Source organism: Budorcas taxicolor, chromosome 15 (assembly GCF_023091745.1).
Source record: "Budorcas taxicolor isolate Tak-1 chromosome 15, Takin1.1, whole genome shotgun sequence".
NCBI classification, from domain to species: Eukaryota; Metazoa; Chordata; class Mammalia; order Artiodactyla; family Bovidae; genus Budorcas; species Budorcas taxicolor.
Window position 1 is genome coordinate 75,264,364 of NC_068924.1, and position 27,621 is coordinate 75,291,984.

Genomic DNA, 27,621 nt, shown 5'->3' on the forward strand with positions numbered 1-27,621 from the left:
AACACCTTATCTACTATCAGTCCTATAAACCCTCTCCTCTGCTGGGTATTTCTAGAGGCAGCTTGCCTTCCTTCTCCTGATCATTTTGTAGGCTGTAACAACCAGGTGACCTATAAACAAGCCCCTCCTAGTTGCTAAGCCATCCCAGAAGGCCTCTGTAACACCAACAAAAACCCACGAGTACCTGGACAGTCTTTCTCTTTTCACTTACCCTAGCTAAAATACTAAAAAACCACCTACATGGTTGGTTTACTTCAACTTTATTTCTGTCATTCCATTACCAAGATCAAATGAGACACTCACATGAGTCTGTCTCTCGACTTTACAGATCTTGAAAATGACTGCCCAAGATCCAACTTACAGATTATCCTCACGATGTCACTCATGAGGATTTTCTTTTATTTTTAAGCCATTAAACATGTTTGGACTGGGAGATATAGCTGCAACAAAAAGACAGTCAGATCCCCCCGCCAACACCCCCGCCATGACCACAAGTGCATTCTGGCAATGAGACAGAGCACGCGCGTGACTGCAAATACACATAAACCCAAAGCCCTTACCTTTGCTCTGTGGAGGGTTTTGGCTCCTATCCCTTAGGACATTGATTTCATAGACAGCACCATACTGTTCAAACAGTTCCCTCAAGTCCTTCTCAGACCAGGTCCTTGGAACCTGGCCCACAAACATCTTGATAGCATCAAGATCCGGTTGATCTGGGTGGTCCAGGGTGCCGTTCATTTTCTTTGAGCTGCGTAAAATGAAATTTCTATTATGTATTCATGTTGTTTCTAAGAGAAAGTTCTTTTCTTTAAAAGTCTCAACTACTTCCTGAAGAAGTAAGGGGAAAAAAACCTACTTCTTTTCACTACTTACATTGAATTTACCAGAGCTCCCCAGCCGTCCCTCACTATGCCACCCCTTCCATCTGATCCCAAACTAAAGGCACCATTCTGATTAGGATACCCTGGGCTTTAACTAATGTAACGAATGTCAGTCATTCCTTGTCTAGCTAGAGAAGTCTCAGAAGAACTTAAGAGGTAAAGTTCCTAAAGAAAGCTTTACTCATTTTTAAGTAGAGCTAATAAAATTTTATAAAATGTCCACAAAATCACAAAAGACTACTGCTTATGGGTAGGATTCAGGATTCTCAATCTACACAATGATGGGTGAAAAGTTTTCTCTCAGTAGATGTCAGAACAGAAGCAAAGGACTTCCAAGCCCTAAAAACTGACTAGAACATTAATCTTTGGGTGTTGCTGTCTCATGCATAATCCTGGTACTCTTGAGTGAGGCCCTCCAATCAAAACAAAATAAAACCTCTTAAACTTTTACAAACGATTGTTATATAAACAATGATGTCATCATTCTAGGGTCTTCTGTTTCCAAGTAATCCGATTTGCTGCTATTTCTCCAAGATTTTACCAGTTAATTCCCTTACCAACTCTAACTGTTATAATGTCCACAAATTCCTCGAATCTGATCGCAACAAACCTGTAACACTCCTGTTTAAATGCCTTCATTCCTACCCCTGACACTGTCAAGAACCATGGGGGAAACTCTTACACTATTAAAAGTTTCCATTCAGAATGAATCAAAGTGCTTCTCCTACCACCTTTTCACAATCTTATTCTGAGCATTTATCCAAACTAGTAACACCTGACATTCCAAATAGTTAGCATGGTTAACTTTTGTCAGTGTTTGATAAATCCAAAAACTACATCACCATGTTCAAATGTGTCTTTCTTTCTTTCATCCATTCTTTCTAATGTTCAACCTCAAATAAAACGCCACTTTTCTTTAAAAGAAAAACAGTAAGTTTTGTCACCAGGAGAAGGCAATTGCACCCCACTCCAGTACTCTTGCCTGGCGAATCCCATGGATGGAGGAGCCTGGTAGGCTGCAGTCCATGGGGTTGCTAAGAGTCGGCACGACTGAGCGACTTCGCTTTCACTTTTCACTTTCATTCATTGGAGAAGGAAATGGCAACCCACTCCAGTGTTCTTGCCTGGAGAGTCCCAGGGACAGGGAGCCTGGTGGGCTGCCGTCTGCGGGGTCGCACAGAGTCGGACACGACTGACACGACTTGGCAGCAGCGCGTTTTCTCACACTGCTGCCTTCTGACTAGCATTTGAAAATCCTTGAGAATGCTGAATCTAGTGGTTCGTCCTCTAATTTCTACACCTCTTGTAACTGAATACAGGGCTATTTTCATGTCTAGGTACTAAACATCAAAAAGTGTAAGATAAACCTCATATAAACCAATCCCTGTTGCTTTGTCTATGAGGGTTCCCCACACTCTCCCCCAGGTTAACTAGTCAGCTCCATCAAGACTCACGCAGCACCGAATTTCCAGCTCGGTTACAGGACTGAACAGCTCTTAGCACGCTCTGACTCCAGCTACCTCTCCCAGCAAGACTGAGAGCTCCTCGAGGGCAGAAGCGGTTTCGTTTCGTATTCTTATAGTCACACCTGGGACTGGCGCCTGGTTCAAAGTAACTACCCAGATGTGGGGTGGGAAGCACTTCTTGTTCTCAACAATTCCATTTAAGCACCTAAGCCTGATAAAAATGAATGCTGTGCACAAAGGGCTCACAGACCAGAGAGCAGGTATTCTCTCCTGTGACTATTTGACTGTCATAGAACAATCTACTTTCCCCCCCTTTTAAGCATTTTGGAATACACTGTTTTACTGGTTTTCCCTTTTAATTTAAAACCACGTTTGGCAAGTTGCTGCAGAAATATAGCTACTTCTAAAAGATTAATCCCAATGTTGTAACAGAAATCATTCTATCATGAATTTTTTTTAAAGTCCTATGACCAGTGAAAAAATGGGAATCACTTCCTACCACCCATGCTTCACAACTCTAATTACCACTTGGTTCAGACGGTTAAGTGTCTGTCTGCAATGCAGGAGACCCGGGTTCGATCCCTGGGTTGGGAAGTTCCCCTGGAGAAGGAAATGGCAGCCCACTCCAGTATTCTTGCCTGGAAAATCCCATGGACGGCAGAGCCTGGTAGGCTACCGTTCATGGGGTTGCAAAGAGTCGGACACGACTGAGTGACTTTACTTTCACTTTAATATTTTATTAAAATATTGCTAATTTTTAATCACATCTCTATTCCAGGGAGGGTTCACAGCACCCAAATAAATGGTGCTTAGAATGTTTTGACCATAAAGAAGCAGAGAGCTATTTCTGAAGAGGCAGGAGCCCATTAGCTTGTATAACATTGGAGGCTCTCAGTTTGTCCCCTCCTTCTGTATCTGTGTACCACTTTTAAGTTTTTACATTGCTTTTTAGTGCAAAAGCATAAATGTAGTCGATCTATATGATTTGTGATTTATCCAAAAGTTCAGTGGAGATTCAGCATTCCAGACAAGTGCCTTTCCTTTTTCTCTTTACTCTCCAAACCCCGCTCATTTCATGTCCACCTTCTGCCTGAATCACCCTTCCCCCTGAGTATACCTATCCAAGAACCAGAAGACTCCCCTAAGAACTTTGGGCAATCTTTAAACTTAACCATGAGAAAACTTTTACAAGAATCACACTCCATAATTTTACATATGGTTAACTGAAAATTAAGAAGATATGCAAAATGTAAGCCTTTACCTCATTATTTTGTTTTTCTATGAAATTATCTTATTGTATTTTACAAGCTGGGTGGAGGGAGGATGGGACATGGCCCTTCACTGGTTTGAGAAGCACTTCTAGAGCACAGCAAATGATCAGGCCGCGCTCAAGACGCAGTGGACATCATCCAGCTGGAGTTATGGACTGACTGACTTCTTCCTCCTGTTACTACTGAGCTCTTCTTCACACAGCGCAAGCACAGTGTTAGACGTGGTGTGGTAGTGGTGCTTTAGTTGCTAAGTCCTGTCTGACTCTTGCAACCCCATGGACTGGGAACCGACCAGACTCCTCTGTCCATGGGATTCTCCAGGCAAGAACACTGGAGTGGGTTGCCATTTCCTTCTCCAGGGGATCTTTTCAACCCAGGGATCGAACCCAGGTCTCCTGCACTGCTGGCAGATTCTTTACCAACTGAGTGAGCTACAAGGGGAGCTCAAGATGTGGTATGCATCAGTGAATAAGGAAAACACGGGGTATTTCTCTGGAGCACACGAAGATACAATTAGAAATGTAAGTGCCAGTATCAGCTAGAGATAAAAAAGAGAAAAGCAACCACATATGCATGTAGTAAGCAGTCACAAACTTCATCATCAACTGTTACTGTGTCTGAAGAGATGAGCAACAATGCTCTTCCATTCTCAACCTTCCACACATACTTCTAGTCCTTAGAAGGACACATACTTGTCCTTAGAAGTAACCACTACATAAAAAAGTCACCTGGGGATGAGACTCCCAGCGTGACATGCCAAGGATCCCACAATATCCAGGTATGGCATTTACTCTGCACATCACCTACTACATTCTCAAATTTGTGTCTCACCTGCCCACTGATGGAGAGCTCCTCAGAGTCAGTAATCATAAATTAAACATATTTATTACATTCATTCAAGAATCAGTGAATTCAACAAACTCCCTGGAGAAGTTACCTATGACGTCCCTGTCATTCCTAAGAGGCCGGTCAGTGGAGATACCTTCCTATCTTCTGTGGAAGCACTGCCAGCCAGTGGAGTGCTGACCGGGGAGTGGGGTGGAATAGAGGAGAGCAGGCCCACGGCAACAGGGGAAGAAGGGAGACGAGAAGGCAGCCAGCATCTCAGGGAAGAGGCATGGTATCCGCTTCTTTTTATCTTTCTGGCTCTGGCAGCAACTCGCGACTCATTAAGAATGAGAAACTAGGAGGGATCAGGACAAGAGGCTGTCTTGTCTACCTGATTCCAGATGGAACCCGCCACAGAAAAGGGAAACCCAATCTGGAAGAGACGGGGCAGGGAACCAAAGAGCTGTGTCGCCAAAGTACACTTCCATTCAAAACTCTTAACCCCTGTCTTCACCTTTTCCTATCAAAACTTCCCAGCTCAGAGGGCAGAGTTAATGTTCTGTTCCACTTTTTTTCCCATCCCTTGGCCCCTGATGACGAGACCAGGAGGCGGATCTTAACCTAACAAGATGGTCCACCGGCTGGCTAGAAACCCAAGACTGTGCCCTATGCTTAAAACAGAAGCACAGGCCGGCTAGGCAAGACCCTATAGCTGCCCTGAGCAAGACAACAGCCACCAGCCACGTGTGACTATTTAATTTTTTAAATCCAGTTTCTCAACTGGCACTAGCCACATGTGACTAGTGTCGACTACACAGGATATCAGAGACAGAAGACTTTTCTGGGGGGTGGGGACATGCCGTGTGGCTTACACGATCTTAGTTCCCTCACCAGGGGTTGAACCCAGCTTCTCAGGAGTGAAAGCCTGGAGTCCTAAGTACTGGACCAGCAGGGACTACTCAGAAGAACATTTCTAACGTCACAGCAAGTTCTGCTGCCCAGGACTGCTCTACAGAACCTAGAACCCACTGACAGAAACAGGCAGTCAGTGATGAAGTTGCAAGAGGAAAAGCTGCAACTCAGGACAGCCAGAGCTAAGCTAAGATGAAAGGGCAGTGGCAAGAAAGAACTGGAGTCATGCTACAACGCAGCTGAAGCTTGAAAACATTAAGCAATCACAAAAAGTGACATATTGCGTGATTCTACGTCTGTGAAACGAATGGGCAAACCTATGGAGACAGAAAGCAGGCTAGTGGTTGCCTGGGAATGGGAACTAGAGGCGGAGAGAAAGGGAGGGCATGCTCACTGAAGGGTACAGGGTTTCTTTTGGGGGTGATGAAAAAGTTGTTATTAGACAGTGGTAATAATCACAGAACTTTATGGATATAGTAAAAAATAAATTAAAAAATCACTGATACTGTGCACTTTAAAAGGGTAAACTTTGTGTTGTGTTAATTATACCTGCACGGTCGGGGCGGGCGGGGGGGGACGGGGGAGACACGGGCGGTGTCAAGACATCCTGGAAAGGCAATGGCAAAGCCAAGTCACACTGCAACCAAAACCATCCAGGAGATGAACAGCAGAGGCACGTGCAGACAGCCGAACGTGTGCCCTGGCTCCAAAAGCTGGAGTTTTCGCGTCTTTGAGGGGTAGAGTTCCTGATATATTATAGTCCAGCCCATTGCATCCTTACAGGAAGAGCCTTTCATATATACTAGCTTGAGTGGAATCTGTTCCTTGTAGCCAAATAAGCTGGCAAATACTACCTTCACAACTGTTCAAAAATCATTTCCAAAATCTTTACTCACTCACTTCCCCTCTTCCCTTCTTACTACCCGGTGGCCTCCGTTTGCTCATCACACAGGCAGAAAAATCTCACATGCTTACTACTCCGTCTACCTCGCCAGCAGGCGTAAACACCCGCTGCACCCCAGTCTCCAGACACCTGTGGCCCTGACCTGGCCCTCTGGCTCACAATGTGCACAGAAGAGCATCAGCATGGAGAGGACCCAGAAACACCGGCCTAAGTTACTTACCAGCTGTTCTCTATGGGAACGAGACTAGGTACACAGAACTCAAGGGACATCAGGGGACAGTCATAAAGATCTGAGGATCAGAGAAGCACACCAGTGCCCCCTTAAACAACAGGGACGCTAAGAGGTCAGGGCTGAGAGATGACCCCAGCCTAGAGAACACCTCTGTCCCAGGGCGCAAGCCAAGTGCCCCTCAGCTTCCCTGTTCCTCTATTACACAGAGTAGGTATCGGCAACACCTCTTTCCATAAACAAGAAAGGGAGCTAGGGAGCGGGCCCCCTCAGCCCTTCCACAGCTCCTGCAGCAATTTTTGTCTGCTGTAATTTGAAACTGCGGAACAGATACATTGCTAGGTCCTACTCCCAGGCAGTGTCACTTCAGAGAGAAAACCAGTGGTATCGAGCCAACTGCTAAACCAATTTGAGTGAAAAGAAGAGCTGAGAATCCAAGAGGTGGCAAGCACCCACCATTCTCCAGAACCTTCTTCTTTCCACTCGTGTGGTGCCCCTGCGAGTGGGCCAGAGGGCTTGCAGTCATGAGAAGAGCGGGGGACAACTGCTTAATGGCACCCGAGGAAGCCAAGTCCCGCAGGCAAAGAACAAAGAGGCTACCATCAAACTTGTATTTTAGGCTCAAGGTTGATACCAACTGTCCTCAGTTCAGTCAGCCATAGCCTCTCTCAGCTGGGTTTCTCATCTGTAAAATAGGGGCAATAGCCTATGCCCAATTAACCTCACAAAGTTTTTGTGAAGATGGATGATGAAAACAAAAGCAAATGCTCTTGGAAAAAAATAATAATGTTAACAGAGTACTCTCTTCTACTCAGAATGAGCACTGTACTAAGTCCATTAGTTTTCATATTTCAGTGTACATAAAAACCACACAGGACACTATTAAAATAGATTCTTGGGCCCATTCTAGCATGAGAATTATCAGTGCGTGGGTCCAGAACCTGCATTTTTAATTCCAGGTGACTTTTACAGAGTGGTCCATGATCCAGATCTCATGGGATACTGAATTAGGCCGACCTAGTAAAAGATGAGGAAACAGGCTGAGGAAGAGCACTGGATCGGAGGAGGGAACACCAGGCAACGGCAATGCACAGACAACGGGAGACAGCTAACTCACTCTAGGGATCGTCCATCTGGTATGTGGGAATATTTTTATTATATAGTAAGTTTTTATGACAGCATTCACTGTGATTTCACCTGTAATCTACTGCTAAAGTTTTATTTTATCAGTGAAGAGAACTCTCATAAAAAGACACTTCTAAATTACCATTATTTTGGAAACTACAGAGAAGGCGCAGGACCCATTTCAAATGAGCGAGCCAACTCTGTTTGAGGCCCCCAAAACTATCCCACAAAGAACTGCTGAGAATCTGCTACCACCACACTTGTTACACCGAATCCCAAGGCAGATCTGCACACTGAGGCCTAATGTCAAAGACTTGCACTCCCCCTGTGATCTAGGGGGTATTCTACCATTTAATATTCTTGGCTTTGAATGACTTAAGTCTCTTTCACTTAGGTTACAAGGTACTCTGAAGCCTGGTGACAGTAACTCAAATCAAGGGTTAGAAGTGTGCTCTTTTATACAGAGCCCAGAATTCAGGCTCCCTACAGGTACAACTCAGAGCCAGGCTGGCATTTTAGTTGCATACAACGGTGAACAATAACGCAAACTGATTAGGCTTCTCATTTTTTACGTTCAAAATTTATTTAGGCAATTTGCCAATCGAGATTAATTCAGTTTGCCGTCCTTGGGGTGGGGCACATCTGATGTCCCCAAAACCACACAGTGTGCTGCGTGTTCAATTAGTTGGTGGGGGGGAGGGTCAAGATTCAGGGTTAGTTTACACATCAATACAGTATTCTGTATACACTGCTAAATACACCCTAGCTATCACTCTGTGATATGAGTATAAAAATTAGATCATTAGAAATAAAACATACATAAATAAATAGCTTCCCAAAAGATGATCTGAAATTGTATACCCAACCCAAAGCAATAAATCTAAGGTTTAAAAAAATACCTTAGAATCTATCAGATAGGAAAACTACAGAAGGAATTAACAGCCCAGCACACTTGAGCTGATGTTGCTGGTCATATATCAAATGCATCCTTATGTACAAAACTTAGTTACAGCTACAGGAAGTCAGCAGTAATGAGAGAATCAGACTACAATAGGAAAATAACAATAGTACGGACTTTGGCTTCCTCACCCAGTCTTTTTCTTCCCTCTTTTAAGCAAAGGGACTCATTTTATCAAGTAACAAAGAAAACAGCCCAAGTCCTCTACTTATGATAAATATTAGACAACAAAAATACTTACACAGGACTGGAATTCAAAGAGCAATGATCCACCATCATTTCTGGAAGGAAATCCAACTTAAACGCAGCCATCACCTCACTCTCCCCTTCAGAAGCCAACGATATTAACTTGCTGCACTTGTCTGATCCACAAATATACACAGCTTTAGCTTCCTGGGCCCCACAAAAAACACAAAGTGGAAACAGGAGCTCAGGGACGCCAGCAGTGAGTGCCACAGAAGCAGGCAGGACTGGGGAAGGGGCAGGGAGCAGGGGATTAAACAGGGGGTGTGAGCATGTGGAGGGAGGCTCAGCCCCGCACACAATGGAAGTGCTGATGCGCCAGGCTGGTTTTGTGTGATTTTCCCTGGCGAAGCAGTACTAAGCGCACTGTCAGATAAACAGTGTCAGACCCATGAAGAGAGCAGCGGCTAACAGAGCAGAAGAGACACAGACTTGCTTCCATCTTCCAAACTGCTCCCTGCCGAGCAGCTTCTGAGGAACCCCCCAAGCTGGAACTACCTGAGCACAAGGAAAAGGGGGGCGCAGTTCACGTCATGTAGTCTGAAAACGTTTTAGAAAGAACTGGGTGGGTTAGCCTTGGAATGAACGCACTGTTTGGGTTCCAAACTAACCTCCAAAGAGTCATTTAAGGAGTTCCTTAAATGGTTCAGACCACCCATCAGAAGCAGGCCAGAGACAAGCTGGCTGAAGAACTGGCCACCAGAAGCATACTGCTCTTATATTAATATTACCTTCTGCGCTGGACCAACTTTGCCTCTTGATGGTCTTTATCGCAGTGAGGGCTTTAAGAATTGCTGCTGCGGTGGCGTTCATTTAGGGAGCACAAGGCAAAACTTCCTTAGGAACTCTGAATCTTAATTTGTCAGAAAATTTAAAAAACAAAAAATAAAAATAGTATATTCTGCCTCTTGACAGAGTACTAAGAAACAGTTTATTCAGTATTTTGACCTTTCTAGAGAAACAAAAGAAAAACAAACAAAAGCCACCACAGTGATGATAGTGAAGAAGACCTGGGGCCTACCAGGGACAAACGCTCAAATACTTAAAGGAGAGAGGAATGTAGACCAAGCCTCTTCACTGTCTGCCCTCTTTTAAACTGTTCCTAAAACCAAGATTAATGAATGCGCACAGAAAAATTCTATTATGGGTGAGCAGCAGAGATAGATAAACTTAGCAGTCAAGGCAGATGTGGTACTCTCATTCTCAATTTAGCTCCACATCCCTCCAAACAACAAATGGTGGCATTTCAATATTTAGGCAGTGACTCTAAAACTATCTCTGAAGGCTCCCAAATTTCACAGGACTTCTTTCCATTTTTACCATTAGGGTTGCCTTACCTCAAAGGTTTCACTTCACTCAAGCTCAGATCACAATATAGGGAACTTTGAAAAAAAGAAGTTATGTAAAGAGGTAAACAAATGAACGAAAGATACAGAATGACGTTAAAACAAAAAATAATGAAAGGCAGTTATGTCACGGCACAGGTCTAAATGTTCCAGTCTGTCTAACAAAGGCTGACACCTGTCTACATCTAACTGAGAAAGGTAAAAGCTGTGTCTTCTGTCCAGTATCCAGACACAACCACCCAAAAGTTAGAACTAAAATAGTAGGTAACTGCTCTTTCCATTTTGTCAGAGACCCTGGCCCACCCGATCTCCTATAGAGACAGAAGTGACAGGAGCTCTCTGCCACCCTATTAACTGAGGAAGCAGAACCAGGCTGCCAGTGAGGAGCCTGCAACCGGCACCCAGAGCTCGCGGAGCCCGACTGCCAGAGAGAAAGCAGGCAGCCCCAGCTGGAGCTGGCGGAGCGCCTGGTCCGTTTCTAAGAGCACTGGAACCGATCACACGCCTCTTCCTATAGGGGAGCACCTGACTAAGGAGTAACTGTGTGAGATCAGTTAATCAAATTAGATTTTCTAGTTCCAGGATTCCTTTAAAAATCAATCAAGTTTTCAGGAAGTCCACTGGTTGCTATGCTTTTATTATTCACCAAAAATGCATGACTCCTAACTACATCTCTATTTTAATCAGAATCACAACTATAACGAGAGTACTGGCCAGTGTATCAAAGGATGTGTACTCCTCATAGTAATTTTTACCGAGTCAAAGGTTGTAACGTTTTAAAATTCATTTTATGATGGATAAGGCTGCAATGTTTTAAAAACCTACAAGGTGGAAATGTTATTACATGGGGGGAGGGGGAATTCTCTTTAAACAGGTCACAAGAATTATCTCAGTATAATTAAATTCAACATGCTTGTAGGAAAAGAAAGAACAGAAATTAATCACAAGTCACTCCATTTTAGAAAAAGGTCACAAAGTGACGATAAAAACAATTATGGAAATACAAAAATGCAGCTGTCAGAGGGAAATTAAAAAGGAGAATTAAAAGTTATTCATAGCAAACTATCCGTAAGCAGTTGTTTAAAAGTTCTTAATCAGAAACACAGCCTAGGCCTAAAATCCAGGGTCCACTGCAACAGAAGGCCCTAACCTTCCCTCAGTCTCTCTTTAACCACGTCTGTAAATTTACACGCATGGTTTCCTCTTCTTCCCCTGCTTGGCTGTCTCAGTTTTCTTGGCCTTGAATATTCTCTTTTTTCCTAAGGGCAATAATTTAAGGCTTGATTATGTGAGGGTAGGAACAATCAGTCTGTTATCTGTTATAACAGTAAGAACCCAAATCATTAAATATTGGGGTTTTCCCAGGTGGCTCAGTGGTGAAGAATCCACCTGCCAATGCAGGAGACGCGGGCAGAAGACGTGAGTTCGATTCCTGGGTCGGAAGGTTCCCCTGGAGAAGGGCATGGCAACCCACCCCACTATTCCTGCCTGGAGAATCCCATGGACAGAGGAGCCTGGCAAGCTACAGTCCATAGGGTCGTAAAGAGTCGGACACAGCGCGCACACGCATGTGCGCACACACATGCATGCACGCACGCATACACACACACACATCTCCTAGGAAGCCTTCCTGAATCCCTTAGGGCACACACGTGGGCGCACACATACACGCATGCACGCACACACACGCATCATCTCTCTTAGGAAGCCTTCCTGAATCCCTTAGGGCACGCACACACGCATGCACGCGCGCACACACACACACCTCTCTCCTAGGAAGCCTTCCTGAATCCCTTAGGGCACACACGTGGGCGCACACATACACGCATGCACGCACACACACGCATCATCTCTCTTAGGAAGCCTTCCTGAATCCCTTAGGGCACGCACACACGCATGCACGCGCGCACACACACACACCTCTCTCCTAGGAAGCCTTCCTGAATCCCTTAGGGCACACACGTGGGCGCACACATACACGCATGCACGCACACACACGCATCATCTCTCTTAGGAAGCCTTCCTGAATCCCTTAGGGTGCACACGCACATGCACACACACGCATGCACACACACACACACACTTCCTGAATCCCTTAGGGCGCCCACGCATGCACACACACGCATGCACACACACACACACATCATCTCTCCTAGGAAGCCTTCCTGAATCCCTTAGGGCGCACACACACACATGCACGCACACACACACACATCATCTCTCCTAGGAAGCCTTCCTGAATCCCTCAGGTGCTCTGCCCTGTGTTCCTATGGAACCCTGTGGATACTACCAGAGGATCCAGGACACCCTCGAAAGAGCAGCGCACCCTGCATTTAGAGCATCAGAAGGGAATAAACAGCTCAAAAACCGGATTAGAAGACAGAAATGCTAGAATCACAGCATTCGATTTGTCAAAAGAAAGAGCAAAGTATAGTTAAGCAAAAAAGCCCACACGGAACGTGCAAATGTCAGGCTGTCGATCTTGACTGATGTAACCAGGAGTTCAATGACAGGTGAAGGGATTTTATACTTCCACCTCAATAACCTAAATGTGTTTTTAAAGGCAAAAATGTGAAGTCTGGTTATATGAGCATAGGGAAAATGAGAGCCTACTACTAAATTATAAAAGAGAGCCTATGTTATTAAAAAAAACTCCGTCATTAGTCTATTTAAGGAAAAGTGCAAAAATCCAGGGAAAAGTCATAACCTAACACAGTGAAGTGGACTGGATATCCCCTCAGAAGCAACGAACTGATACTACTTGAAAATAACCAACCAGAACAACTTAAAATTTAGCCTAAAATCTTTCTGGACTTGAATTTCACTTCTAAAGTTTAGTACCTCTAATGTAATTAGTAGGTCTCCTAAAACTCCCAAGCTAGTACTTTGCATATGCAAAAATACACTGACCTAAATTGCTAATTATCTCTGTGACATCTCACTTTGTGGGAGACTTTTTGCAAACATGTGAGAGTTGAGCATATCTTAAAACAGAAAACCTTTGTTGGGTTTCCACGAGAGTCTAGACAATGAAAAAATTCTGAAGAGGGGGGTGGTGGGGTTAAAGAAGGAATTAGGGGGTTAAAGAAGGAATAGAAGTATTGTTTAAAAAACAAAAAGTTCTATTCCAAATCTAAAATCACAGTAAGACCAAAAGCACTAAGTTTAGTAACTGTTACATCTAAGACTGTTTGCCTGTAAATTATATATGGTACACTAAAAAGATAGGACACGACTGAAGGGAGGAATATTTACTTTTGAAATCTAAAAGTGTTCCATCTCCTTTCCCTGTCTTTAATCACCTATCTCCTCCCCAGTCAGCATCAAAGTCCGAGCAGAAAGACATTCTGCTATGCTTAGTTCTCTCAGCAAAAGTGTCAGCTCAGAGACGTCCACGGAGTTTCTGGGACACACCTGACCAAATAAATCATCCTGTCAAACTGTGACCACCCCTTAAATCAGGTCATATTTTCAGGTCCCCAACTAGTTCTGGAATTTAAGTATAACTGTTAGTTGATAACAATATACTGTAAGCTGAAGCTTTATTTAGGTTCCAGTGCTGATTTAAAAATCAGTATGTTGAACAAATTCTGGTTCCAAGAGGGTTGTATCATCTTTGTGAAATTCAATGAGTTTTATCCTCATCTTTGTTCTAGTTTACTTAGGGTCTTCCAATAAGCCACCATGGCTCAGACAGCAAAGCGTCTGCCCACAACACAGAAGACCTAGGTTCGATCCCTCGGTCGGGAGGACTTCACTTACTGAGCACCTTCACTTTTTCACTTTTAGGGTCTTCTAACTATGAAGTGGCTCAGATGGTAAGGATTCTGCCTGCAATGCAGGAGATCCAGGTTCGATCTCTGGGTCGAGAAGATCCCCTGGAGATGGGAATGGCAATCCACTCCAGTATTCTTGCTGGAGAATTCCATGGACAGAGGAGCCTGGCAGGCTACAGCTGATGGGGTTGCAAAGAATCGGACAGCACTGAGCAACGAATCCTTTTCCAGCTGTGAAGTGGAGAGGGGAAAGGAAGCCAGCCAGGCAGCTGCTGTGTGTAGATATATGCACATATACATACATGCCCTCCCTCTCTCCCCACGCCTTCTCCACCCTCCGCCTAGCTCCAACTATTTGAACTAGGCAGAAGCTAGTTCAAATGGGAGATAAGCCTGCCTTGGTAAACAGCTAAGGAGAAAGTTGGGAAGGAGAAAAAAAAAAATCTAGCTTCCCAGGAACAGGAAATTTAATCCCAAAATGTAGAAAAAAAGCCATCACCTTTCTGAAGGCAATTTTTTCACATCTGCAAAACAGGCCTCATGCAAAAAGGAAGGTTAAAAAGCTAACCAGAGCACAACCACCCAGCAGTTAGCCCATACCTGTAGCTTTCCACCTCCCTCTCTGGACTACTGTCTTCACTCTAAAAAACCAAGGAGAGAAAAATAAGTGGACCATGCCTGTATTTCTCACAATTTCAGATACATAGCTTCTTTTCAAACAAAAGCCCCTTTGTCACCAAGACTGAAGGTAAACACTCCCTCTCCCAATGTGAAAGCACACAACACACAATCACATTAACACCTCCAAGTTAATTTAAGAACACCATCTAGTTAGAAAAGGAGAACTAAAGTGCTAAAAGGTTTATTAAAAAGATGCTTACCCCAAAATGTCACCACAAATAGCAAATCAATGACTAGAATTTATGAGATTGAACTACAGCACATCTGGGTCACTGAAACAATCACTTTTAGCATCTGCTCTTGGGTGGGAACTACCACAAAGCTAAAGGCTGTATAATCCTTTTAGCAGTTAAAGTGACAGTCGCTCAGTCGTGTCAGACTCTTTGCGACCCCATGGGCTATACAGTCTATGGAATTCTCCAGGCCGGAATACTGGAGTGGGTAGCCTTTCCCTTCTGCAGGGGATCTGCCCAACCCAGGGATCGAACCCAGGGATCAAACCCAGGTCTCTCGCATTGCAGGCGGATTCTTTGCCAGCTGAGCCACAAGGCAAGCCCTGAGCAGTTAAAGATCGTATTATTAATGTGAAGAAGCCATGCTATTTCCCCAAAACAATCGTCCTGAACAGGCTGGTGCTAGGTATAAAACTCTTCAAAAGTAACCGGCAGTTCCTGCCTTGTAAATGCATACTGATGGCCCCAGGAAAGTGGTGAACCACTGAAACCAGAAAAAAAAAAAATCAGAAGATGGGGAAGTTAACTGAAGGTAAAAGCAAACAGAGGAACCAAAACACCAATCTACTTCATTTTTACACATATGGAACAATCTTGCAAGTAAAGACTGATTCTATAAAAGTTGCCCAAATTCCTACAAAAGTCCATCTACAACTCCTGCCAGCTGTACTTCTGTCTGGCCCCGGCTACAGAGAACTGCAGAAAGTCACCAAGTCTACGCTGGAAAGTGTTAAGAATTCTGAAAGACAAAGCCAGAACCAGAACTCACCATGAGACACTGCACTCTACCTACCCTCATTGAACTCAAAGACATTTCTTCACTGGCATAAAATGGGTGCATGAATACTTAACTGACGCTTCATACAGACTTAACCAGTCTCCAATTTTGCTAATGAAGTAATGATGCTTCCAACCATCTTAATGTAAAGTTTACATTAAGACACACACACACACAAAACTAAAAGCACTCTCCTGGACCTGCCTACATCATCAAAAGTTATTAAGAGGAAGTTCATAACACCTCATTCAATCCTGTATCATTATGGCCATTCCAAGGTGGGGACTACTCTCGGAATTCAAAAGCTAAAGTAATCTACTGAATACATGAGGAATTCTAATTTCAGAGCCCACAGTCCATCTCTCTTGATAAACAGAGAACCCACCCAGGCCGCACAGACTTGCACAGAGACAGTGTCTGTGCTGAGCTTGCTCTGGGTGCTTGTTAAGACAGTAGAGAACAAGCTAAATGTCTACTTGTCAGTTTGATTCTGGAAGATATAAAGGGCAGATAAAAGACCAGATAAAAGTCATGTTTCCCGATATATTGCACGGAACAGCTGAGAAACACTACTGTTGTGTGACCCTGTGAGACCAGACCCACACTGCATGCTGGCTGGGGAACCTCCAGGACACAAAGAGCTAAACGCAGGCTGGGGTTGTTAAGAAGGAGCAATCACATTAAAGTAGGAAGGACACACGTCAAGGCCCCAGCGAGCATGGCAGCCCTGCAGGGACTAGGAACACCTAAGTGCAGAGCCAGGAGAGAAGGAAAACGGAATTATTTATTTAAACAGACACACATAAGTAGGAGATTAATCATCCTACTAAGTCACCCAAAGACTTTCTAAAGGAAACTTAAGCGCACAAAAAAAGGACACACTGTCTTCCTCCACACAGGCCCTCATCACTTGAAGGAGGACAGTGCGAAGATTAATACACAAGGTGTTTTCTCTAAAAAGCTTTGTCATTCCAGTTTTACTTTTCTTACATTCTGTTGCCTTGTCTGTAAAAGAACAGAAACGCTTTGGGGAGACAGGAAAGTTATGCGGAAATTAAAAGCTTTAGGTTTGAGGGATTTTCTTTAACTGATATTCTTTTTCTTTCTTTCTTTTAGTATTTACGCACTTATCTGGCTGTGCTGGGTCTTAGCTGTGGCATGCGAACTCTTTAGTGGAATCTAGTTTCCCAACCAGGGATCGAACTCAGGAGCACGGAGTCCCAGCCATTTGACCACCAGAAAAGTCCCTAGGTTTGAATTTTCTACATCTTTCGTTTATGTAGGGAACCAAACAAAATGCACTGCAAGCTGTGTGGAAGCCTGAACTGCCTTTGCTCTATGCTTCCCTGGGGCTCCACAAAGTCTGTTTCCATTAACATTATCTTCATATTCTCAATCACCACGTGTGGAGGCACAGAAGTAGTCTCAAAGAGGGGTAAAGAAGAAGAGTCAAGGGAGAAAAGGAGTACCAAAAAGGTGGGTGGGGTTGGGGTGAGGGGGCAAGAGACAAGGATGGGGGCAAGACAGCACTGAGGGAAACGAGCAGGACTGTCTGCTTGTGATATTCACATGTTCAAAGCATGACCTGCTCGAGTTAAAATTATACTTTGTAAGTCGATGGGACAGAGGACTCTGAAAAACAAAGTACTTATCCCACAACACACAATCTGGAAAGCATTTATATTTGGTTTTGGAATATATCTTGGAACTTTTATATGATCGTGACATGTTTCAAGGATGCAAGAGTGAATGAACAGTATCTCCTCTCACAAGGAGATCTGATAGGAAAGGTCTCAGATCTCCTACACACCTCCCATAGTGTAGGCAAGGTAATGAACCTTATTTCTTAGAGTTTTCTGCTGGTCTGTATGTTGAAGAACAGAACACAGTCCTTCAAAGGAAGACAGACAGTCAACTGACTCAATCTCCACCAACGGCTCTTACACCGTGTGCACTGAGGCAGACTCCAGGTACAGAGGCTGGCACCAGGCTCAGTGACGCTCAGACCTGCATGAGGCCTAAACCCATGACTCCAGCCTCACCAGCACGACTCGCTAACTGACCACTGTGAGCAAGTGCTCTTAACAAAACCTGGACATGATTAATATGTTAATAATACAGCAGGGAGCTAAAGAAGAACGGAACAATGATCCAGATGAGGAATTTTTGAAATGTTTTTAAATGAAGTGTTTTCCCCATAAACATAAACGTAAAGCTGTTCAGGTGGCAGACAGACAGAGGCAAGGCAGATCCTACCTGTTTGCCTATTCTGGCCCTCAGGGTAACCCTAGGTCTCCTGGAAAATTTGATTAACAGGCCTGGATAATTCAAAACAATAGGTAATTCACCAATTTTATGTCTAGCTTTGAGATGAATAGTTTCTTGAACAGATTTTTCTCTTTGAATCTAACAGGTTATCACAAATCAAGGAATTTAAGATGCCATCAATGGCAGTAAGTGTGTGCATCCTCAAACCAATGGGATATGTATTTAAAATCTGTACACCAGAAAGTAGGGAGAAATGTCCAGTCATGTACAAGAGGCTACAATTACAGAAGTTAACACGTTCTGAGTATTTACTGTACACCATGTGGTGCTTTTCGGTCCTTTATATACTTAATCCTCCTGCCTATTCTATCTCCATTTACAGACAAGATGAGGCACAAAGGAACACAGTAACTCTCAAGATCACATGAATCCAGGCAATAACGGAGCTGGATGGAACATAAAGAGAGGTGGTTGGACCCTTGACACACTGAAACCCATCGTCAAGTCTCGTCTCCAAGTCCCATCTTTCCCAGAGCCTCTCCTTCACTCCAGCTGTCTATAAGGAAGATCCCGTGCAGAAACCACAGAAAAGACTTCGTAAATGCTGAGCTCCCTAAAGCCAAATCTGACCATTTTTCTAAGGCAAATCTTGTAAGTAGGTAAACGTCCAAAGTCTCAACGGTCCTGACAGATTTGACTGGGGTTAGGCAAGAGTACTGGAGTACTCTTGCCTGGAGAATCCCATGGATGGAGGAGCCTGGTAGGCTGCAGTCCAGGGGGTCGCTAAGAGTCTGACACGACTGGGCAACTTCACTTTCACTTTTCATGCACTGGAGAAGGAAATGGCAACCCACTCCATTGTTCTTGCCTCAAGAATCCCAGGGACGGGGAGCCTGGTGGGCTGCCATCTGTGGGGTCGAACAGAGTTGGACACGACTTGAAGCAACTTAGCAGCAGCAACAGTGAAAACTTCCTGTTACTCAGACGTGTGACTCTGATCAAATTCATTAACATCTCTTAAGGGTCAGTCTCCCCACCTGTAAAAGAACTTAACTTTACCCCCCCTCAAAAGGAACCAAATGGATGCCCAGAATATAACCAAGTCACTGTACAAGTCTCTAAGTGGAAGAGGAAACAAATAATAGGAATGACTTACAAAAATTGTGCTCCTTTTAAAAATGTCTGTCACTTCTTAGATTGCATGCAATGCCCTCCTGTCTGTCTTTCTCCTGTCGTGTGGCTGGGTCACTAAGAACGTCGGGCTTACTGCTTTGGAACTGCATGTTCTTCCACCCCCAAACCCTAAAAAGCCAATAGCCAGATGAAAGGATCGACTCTGGGAGCTGCCCTACCCAACCAAGCTCTCCCTGATGCAGAGCCCCACCGGGATTAGCGCTGAATCCAGCGGGGTCTGCCCAGGTTGGCCGCTCTGTTTTCCTCAGGAACCTGTAGCAGGGGGACGGCAGCTGCCACCAGATCCTAATCCAGGACCTTGGGCACACATGCCACAACCAATAGTGAGTAGAACCCACCTCAGTGATCTGAGCATTCAATTAAATAACATGTGTAAAAGAACTCAGCAGCAAATAGGTGGACACAAGACTGAGAAACTATTTAACCACTAACTGTTTCGCTCATCTGTAAAACAGAGGTGATTAGGTAAATTAAACAGATGCACGGAAACACCAAAAAAATGCCCCCCTGTCACTCTCCTCACTCCCAGAGCATCTCCTTCCACAAAGCAAACTGTTTCATGTTAAACAGCTTGGGTCCTGCACTATATCAGGCTGAGTTCTGACTTGTCTTGGTCAGCAGGGATAAACTCGACACTTTCTCTGTGGGGTGTATAAAAACCATTTCCCCACCTTACGACACTTGCTCTGTGGCTACTATTTCCATGATTCAGACTCAAGTTTGGGATTTCTGATTCTTTACTGACTGAGTCATCTGTGTGTGTCCTCTCTGTGACCCTAGGAGAGAAGTTTATAAACAGATCTCGACCTCATCTCCTTCACCACTGGCCAGTATGCTCATCTTTTCTTTAGAGGCAACAACTTTTCTCCAGCTTGAAAACAAAAAAATGTGGTAAAAAATACATACACAGGGACTTTCCAATGCAGAGGGGCGTGGGCTCAATCCCTGGTCAGGAAACAAAGATCCCACATGCTGTGAGGTACAGCAGGGTCAAACAAAACAAAAAATTTACCATCTAACCATTTTTTAGTATACACTTCCCTGGTAGTTCAGATGGTAAAGCGTCTGCTGCAATGCGGGAGATTCGGGTTCAATCCCTGGGTTGGGAAAATCTCCTGGAGAAGGAAATGGCAACCCACTCCAGTACTCTTGCCTGGAAAATCCCATGGATGGAGAAGCCTGGTGGGCTACAGTCCACGGGGTCGCTGAGGGTTGGACACGACTGAGCCACTTCACTTTCACTTTCAGTAGTGTTAACACTATTATGCAATATAGCAACACTTAAAAAAAAAAAGAAAACATGATAGTTATAAACATTTTCTTGTGAGTAGCACATATTTAAGAATTAAGAGTCAGAATTGGTATAAAGCCTGACTTTGCCAATATCATCTGTATGCAGAAATCAATAAATATAACATCTATTTGACAAAGCCAACATAATGATTAAATCTTCTGAAACTGTTACAAAAAGTGGTCCACAAAACAGAACGGCGCCAAAAAAAAGAAGCTGCATGGTGGTGAGCTGGGCTCTGCTCTTCCTTCCCCTGATCTGCAGTTTCATCTCCTGTTGAGTCACATGACCTTCTCACATGATTACATACACATGGAAACAAGAGTTCACCTCCATTCCATTTTGGAGGTGCTCTGGTGAGGCAGACAGGAAATGCAACATACATTTAAAAAAAAAAAAAAAAACAACACACACCTCTTCATACTTCCTCCCCAAGTACCTCTATCTCTAAGTAATTTTCAAATCCCCATTAAGCACTCCCCTCTCCTCCCCACCCAGCTCTCTGTTTGGGGAGGGTGGGGGCAGTGAATAAGAATCTCGTTCTGGCTTCAGCTCCTCCTGTTTCCTTGGCAGCACTGTCAGTCCTGGCCAACAGAACTGCCTGATGGAGCAGGAGCAATTGACATATGGTGGCTGAGCTTCCGTGTAGCTTTCTCCGGGCAGAACTGCTAACTCTTCTACATGTCTTTCTAGTTTGAACCCGATGTTCCAGTGATAACAGTGTTAAAATATTTGCCTAGTGGCTTCTTCACCATCTCAGCCACCAGGGAAGCCCCAAGTGGCTTCCACCTCCAAAGACACAGCAGTCCGAGGCAGCGCAGGGTCCCCACGGTGTGGAAGAAGTCGGGGCACTGGGGAGAGAGGGCCGCGGGGCCTGACTCACTGCAGGAGCACCGAATCGCGGGGCTCAGCCCTTCTCCTGCCCTGGAATCCTCGTGTATCCTCTGCTGAAATCTGGCATGTTCGGAGCCCACCAGTTCCGCCTTGGTTCCCCTGCCCTGCCGTAAGGCCATATCTGTCTCATCTAGTGAGTCACTGCTGCTCCTCTCTCCAACTGCATTTTGATTTCAGCCCACTTGTGCAGCTCATGAGGGCTGTGCCATATGTTAGTACCATGTAGGCAGAATGTGACTGATTTTTTCCCCTAAAACACTGTCAAGAGTTACTTTTTAAATTACCTTATAATCTTGATGTCTCTGAAGAGTCATTTCTGTAATACACAACCTTCTGGAGATGACTTTATAATTAATCTTCTGGGTGCTCAAAAGAGATTCTTCAGCATTTTTAGTCCCATTTTCCAGACGAGGAAACTAAAGTGAAGATACCAGATTGAGTGACGCAGGTTCCACAGCCAGCCAGTGAAACTTGTACATTCTGGACTCACAGGGCTTTATTTGGAAAAATACACCTGCTTGCAAAATGTGTTTTTTTTGTGGGGGGAGGGGGCACACTCAAAATATTAGTTTGCTTTTATTTTCTGAGGTGATTATTAAACTTTAGGTATAACAACTACTTGGAATTTATTGGCTGATTCTTGTGACTGGTCTCATGACATCCACCTGAGTAGGTGAAAGAGACAAGGACTGAATGAGATATGGACCACAAATGTTTTTCTAAGGCAGAGATCATAAATGGGTGAAACTAACATTTTGAGAGTAAAAGAAATATATCTGGCTTACAGATTCAGCTACCATCACCATGTTTCCTAAAAACTTTAAAAAAGGAGGGGCTACACCTGCCTGCTCTAGGCAATGTGGCTCTTCTCCAGCAATAATGGTTGCTGGTTTTGACAGATCAGCTTATCTCAGGACGGTCTCTTTAAATCTTCCCTTTCAGGTCATATGCTCTTCATTCCAGTAATTGTTTGGGCTAGCGGTTTGACTGCCACTGCATTAAGATCTTTCTACTCTGATAAACAACAAGGTCCTACTGTATACAGCACAGGGAACTATAATCAGTGTCCTGTGATAAACCATAATAGAAAAAAATATGAAAAAGAATATATATATATCACTTGCTGTACAGCAGAAATCAGCACAACACTGTAAATCAAATATACTTTAATAAAAATTTTTAAAAATCTTTCTAGTCTTCAACAGACATCACTTGCAAAATATAAAAATTGATCTTAAGTATGTATATCAATATTGACAACTATATATGTACTTTGAATCCAGCAACTCCAGTTCCAGAAATACAGCCTCCAAATAAACTTATACTTGACATACACAAAAGGCCATTCATAAGGACATTGTTTATAACAGTAAAAAAAAAAAAGGGAAACACATACGCCTATCAGTTGGATCCTGGTTAAATAAACTGTAGTGAAAGTGAAAAGTGAAGTCACTCAGTCGTGTCTGACTCTTTGTGACCCCATAGACTATAGCCTACCAGGCTCCTCTGCCCATGGGAATTTCCAGGCAAGAGTACTGGAGTGGGTTGCCAGTAGTATAGAGACACAATACCTCTGTAGCTATTAAACAGAAAAGGTAGTTTCAGTGTACCACTAAGTACTGATCAGGAGGGTGTATTTATACAGGAGAGGACTGGGAACTCCTTTGTGTCCAGGGGCACTTTCACCGCCAGGGCCTGGGTTCAATCCCTGGAACTAAAATCCCACAAGCAGCGCAGTTTGACCAAAGGAAAAAAAAAAGAATAAATAGAATATTTATAAAACAGAATAGAGCATCTCTCGAAAGATGAAGAAACATTGCTAGCACGGTTGCAGCAGTGGAATACTGACTGAATCACCCACATATGGACACGTGGTATCTATTCTACAGAATTTTTTTTTTTTTTAAAGAAAACTCTGGGAAGTTATGAGGGACAAAGTAAAGAAAAATCCTAACTCAATCTGTTACAAACCAAGCATTTTGTTTTCTATTTTTTTTCCTGCTTTCCAGAAACATGTGGAAACAGCCAATGTCCAGGTGAACCAGCAGTACACCCACCACGTGTGAGCTGAGGAATTACACCATGTGAAGTTATTCCAGCAACTTAATTGACTGCAAACCTTATAGCCGGCCTATTTACAAAGTCTGGAGCTATTTTCAATCACTCAGCTGTATATATATGTGTACATTTCTTCAATCAATCCTTCCTGCCAGGCAGAGTGCAACATTAGCTGGATTCCAGTAAGGAAGGCTAGGGACAGGGTGAGATAATATGTCAAAACAAGTTCTATAAATACAGCTTTTGGCCTAGTATCTCAAAAAGGGATCAAAACAGCTTCAAGCTTAAATAGAAAAATCCTACAGTCCTGCAGGAGGAGAAGATGGGAGGAGAAGGGGACGACAGAGGATGAGATGGTTGGAGGGCATCACCAACTCAATGGACATGAGTTCAAGCAAGCTCCAGAAGTTGGGAGGACAGGGAAGCCTGGTGTGCTGCAGTCCATGGGGTCACAGAGAGTCGACACAACTGAGGGGCTCAACTGAACAGTCCTGCCGTACCTTACCTGAAGTCTCTAGAGAACAAGTGAGGCCAGGGATCTGGAATCCTGCTTCTCACACCGTATCTTGTCTCCTTCTTCCTAATCTCAGGAGGTTAAGATCAAATTTGAGGTATCATTGAAGTCAGCGTCTTCCTATCTCTTCCCTTATCTTATCCCCACACTCCCAAATACATCAATAGTCTCTCACTGAGCTCACTTCAACTCTTAGGCAAACATGCCCAATATGCATCACATTCAACGGTCCTTCCACAGCCTAGCATCTAACTCCTACCATCTCCAAAATCCCTGACCAAGCGGCCAGGAGCCCTGCCTGCACCACCTGCCCCAACCTCAACCTCAGCACGTGGCGCTCGAGCAGGACGCCTCCATACGGCCTTGTCTCAGGAGGCGTGTCCTCTTCTGTCGGAAAGCAGGAAACTCCACGCAGCCTCTCTCTGTTAAGGTCATAATTCTACAAAACCAGAAGCCACTTCGTTCCGTGCAGATGCTCCCTGAGATACGAAAATCATACCTTTACTTCAGCCCATCAGGGCACGTGTTCAGCATGGCTTGATGCGTCCCGAACGATGTGCAGCCCTAGGGCAAATTCTATATATCTCTTTAATACTGTCACTTTTTAAAAAAGCGGCTTCAATTATCATGCTTTCATCACTCTCGAACTGTGCTCCTAAAAGTGCTTCTCACATTTAAACACCCATTTATATGATCTCTGTCACCTCCTTCAAATCACTTCTAAAAAAATCCCACTGTTCCACAAAATTAAACTTGTCAGTGCTTTGATTTCATTTTTACAAAAACAAGCTCCTTACAAAATGTGAGAGCTATCCATCAAAAAATGCACATAGAGAACATTTAACTCTCGAAGCAGAGGGGGTACAAAAAAGGTCCAATCCTTGTCCTTGTTCAGAAGACAAGATTTATGCAAACAACAAACGCCGGACAGCATATATATAAGGGAAAAGCATATATGGTCAGGGGAAATCTGTCATCAATTCAAGAGAGACAAACACTGCAGGAGAGCAGGCTCTTCCTTTGCTGTCTAAATCACACTTCTGCGCTAGTTAATCACACTGTCTAAGATTAGAAGAACATTTTTGCTACCCTCCACTGAAATTACTCTGCCTACCAATAATTCTACCATCATCATTTCTTTTAAATATATTTATTATCCTGTTACCATCACATAGATTACAGCTAATGGATCAGGCAAAATTTGCCAGGCTTCGCTCCCCATGCTCCCCTACGAAGGCATCTCTTAAAGACGGGTAGTGTAGGGCCCCAGAGTTAAAGAAGCTAAAATTAACTCTGCTTTCAGTATCTTCAACACACAGTCTGGCACTAGCAGAGATAAATTAGTAATCTGGGGTGTGCTTTGCCGGCTCACTACTTTACTTGCCTTCCAGCTTCTTATCAATAAATGAATTAGCTGACAGTGACCTGCAAAACCAAAGTCATATATTATAGTCATTTTTAGAAGGAAATTCTAAAATGAAACGGGTTAGATGACTCATGATTCAAAAATCTCCAAATAAAATTCAGAATGTTAATAAAATTAATAGTCAAATATGGACTAAGAGCCAGTAATACACCCTGCCCTCAAACTCTGGAGTCACACCACTGCTTTCTAGTCCCAATTTCGACGTTACTAGCCACGTTTAGCTTTGGGTGAATTGCTTAGCTTTTTTATAGGTTACCTCATCTGGCAAATGGTCACAGCAACTCTATCTACTTTAGAAGATGTTTGTTTGAATTTAAAAATCCATGTATATACAGCATTTAGAACCGTGCCTGGCACACACAGGGTACTCAATAAACTTCTGCTATCATGATTATCCCAGGCACTGAGGCTGGCGCCTATGGTAGGACAGGACTGTTTCTCTTCAAAATTGAGCACCTGAGATATTTTTCTATTATTTTTCAAATTCTTTTCCTATCCAGTTTATTACAGAATATTGAACAGAGTTCCCTGTGCTAGACAGTAGATCCCTGTTGGTTATCTACTTTAGATACTGCAGCGTGCGGATGTCAACCCCAGCAAAATGGAGCACCTAAGATTATACAGAAACACCTGTCAGAAAGAGAGGGAGGGAGGGAGGTACGAAGGCAAAGACTGGCAGACAAATCTCCAACTGCGTCTGTTAGGAGTCCAGTGTCAGTGTAACCCTCTTTACAAAAGACCGAACCCCTTGTTCTAAAGCACTTATTTATTTATAAACATTTATTTATTACCCTCATCATACCAAAAAGGGTTTATGGAAGCATACAATGAAAAAACACCAACTAATAAAACGAGACTAGGGAAATTCTAAAAGTTTTTAAAAGATCAAGGAAAAGCTGAAATAAGAGATGTGCTAAATCATGGTGTCCTTTACTGAGACTGAGCTCTAAAATCTGAGAGCTGCCACTGATTTTAATCTCCGGTGACAGCCCCTAAAGAGAGTATACAGTGACTCACGGTATAACTGAGAAAACATTAGTAGAAAGGTAAAATGAGACAGGGACTAAGAGTTGCCAAGGAGAAGGTGAAGCCGACTCAATGACACACTCAACAGAATTTCAGAAAGTACCAAGGTCCTAGGCCCTACACAAATACACACCCCTGAAGGCAACAACGGACAAGTCACAGGCAAATGAGTCACAGGACAACAGACTCCTAAGGGACTGAAAGGCAGACTGCATCAGTGAACAGTCACACGGAACCCTGCAGCCACACTACACAGCCACAGAAGCAGCTGCCTCAGTGAACGCATTTCTCTAGCATTTAAAGTCCTCTACCTTCCTCACCAGCCAGTTACAAATATGTGCAGAGAAGTGTCTCATCCCTACTCAGCTGACAAGGTCTATTCCCAACTTGGCATGCTTATGACTCATGGGGAGTTGGGGGAGGGGAGTAAAAGGCAAGTGTAAAACAAAGAAACCAACTTGAATTTAGACTTGAGTTGACCAAGAATGAGGTATGTATTTCTGGCTAATTAGAATACCTTACAACAAAGCAAGAGAGTACTCCTTAAATATATAACAAACCCAATACTCTTTGGAATAACCTGAACTCTTGTCTACATGTCATGTCCTTAAATAGACATGACACCAAAAAAATATCACGAGCCTTCTGTAAGCCCAGACTAGACAAAGCCCTCTGAAACGGTGCAAACAGCATCGTCACTGCAAAGCCCAGAGAAATGGGGCATTTCCCAGTTCCTTTTCCAAGAAAAGGTCAAAGGAAGAGGCTTAGCCCCTACTTATAAAAGTGAAAGTGTTAATCGCTCAGTTGTGTTGGACTCTTTGAGACTCCATGGACTGTTGCCCGACAGGCTCCTCTGACCATGGGATTCCTCAGGCAAGAATACTGTAGTCGGTAGCCATTCCCTTCTCCAGGGGATCTTCTGGACCCAGGGATCGAACCCGGGTCTCCTGCACTGCACGCAGATTCTTTACAGTCTGAGGCACAGGGGAGCCCCTCTTACAGAAAGATGCGTATGAGATCATTTCATAAGGAGGTAGATGTCTCAGCCTTTTTTACTCAATTCTTACATCAGGAAATTCACGTGCCAGGAAAAGAATTCACTTTCACCCCGAAGAACTGGGCTTTGTGACTACTGAAAAACGCAAGGGAAAAAATGCTACTACTTTAGTATGAGAAAAGTTTCTAAGAGAACAAAGTCACTTCTGACACTATGTTTATCAGTCTGGCATCCTCTCCCTAATATACTTTGTTAAATAATACAAATCTTTCCTCCTCACCCCACCCTCAAGATTCTGAAACATTCTTTACCATTTATAACT

The 27,621-nt window shown here is 43.7% G+C and overlaps 1 protein-coding gene across 17 annotated transcripts in view; it reads right to left on the bottom strand.

Annotated features, from left to right (window-relative positions):
- CELF1 (CUGBP Elav-like family member 1) overlaps positions 1 to 27,621 on the bottom strand; it is a 66,595-nt gene that overhangs the window by 19,774 nt on the left and 19,200 nt on the right. For 10 of the 17 annotated variants that reach the window (XM_052652632.1, XM_052652631.1, XM_052652628.1 and 7 more), the window contains exons 2-3: positions 14,540 to 14,580; positions 561 to 748 (exon numbers count right to left, since the gene is read on the bottom strand). In XM_052652632.1, coding sequence (XP_052508592.1) covers positions 561 to 748; positions 14,540 to 14,580 — 229 coding nt within the window. Of the gene's footprint in view, positions 1 to 560; positions 749 to 8,815; positions 8,968 to 14,539; positions 14,581 to 27,621 lie in introns of all 17 variants that reach the window. The other 7 variants (XM_052652636.1, XM_052652635.1, XM_052652638.1 and 4 more) reach the window with 1 other exon arrangement.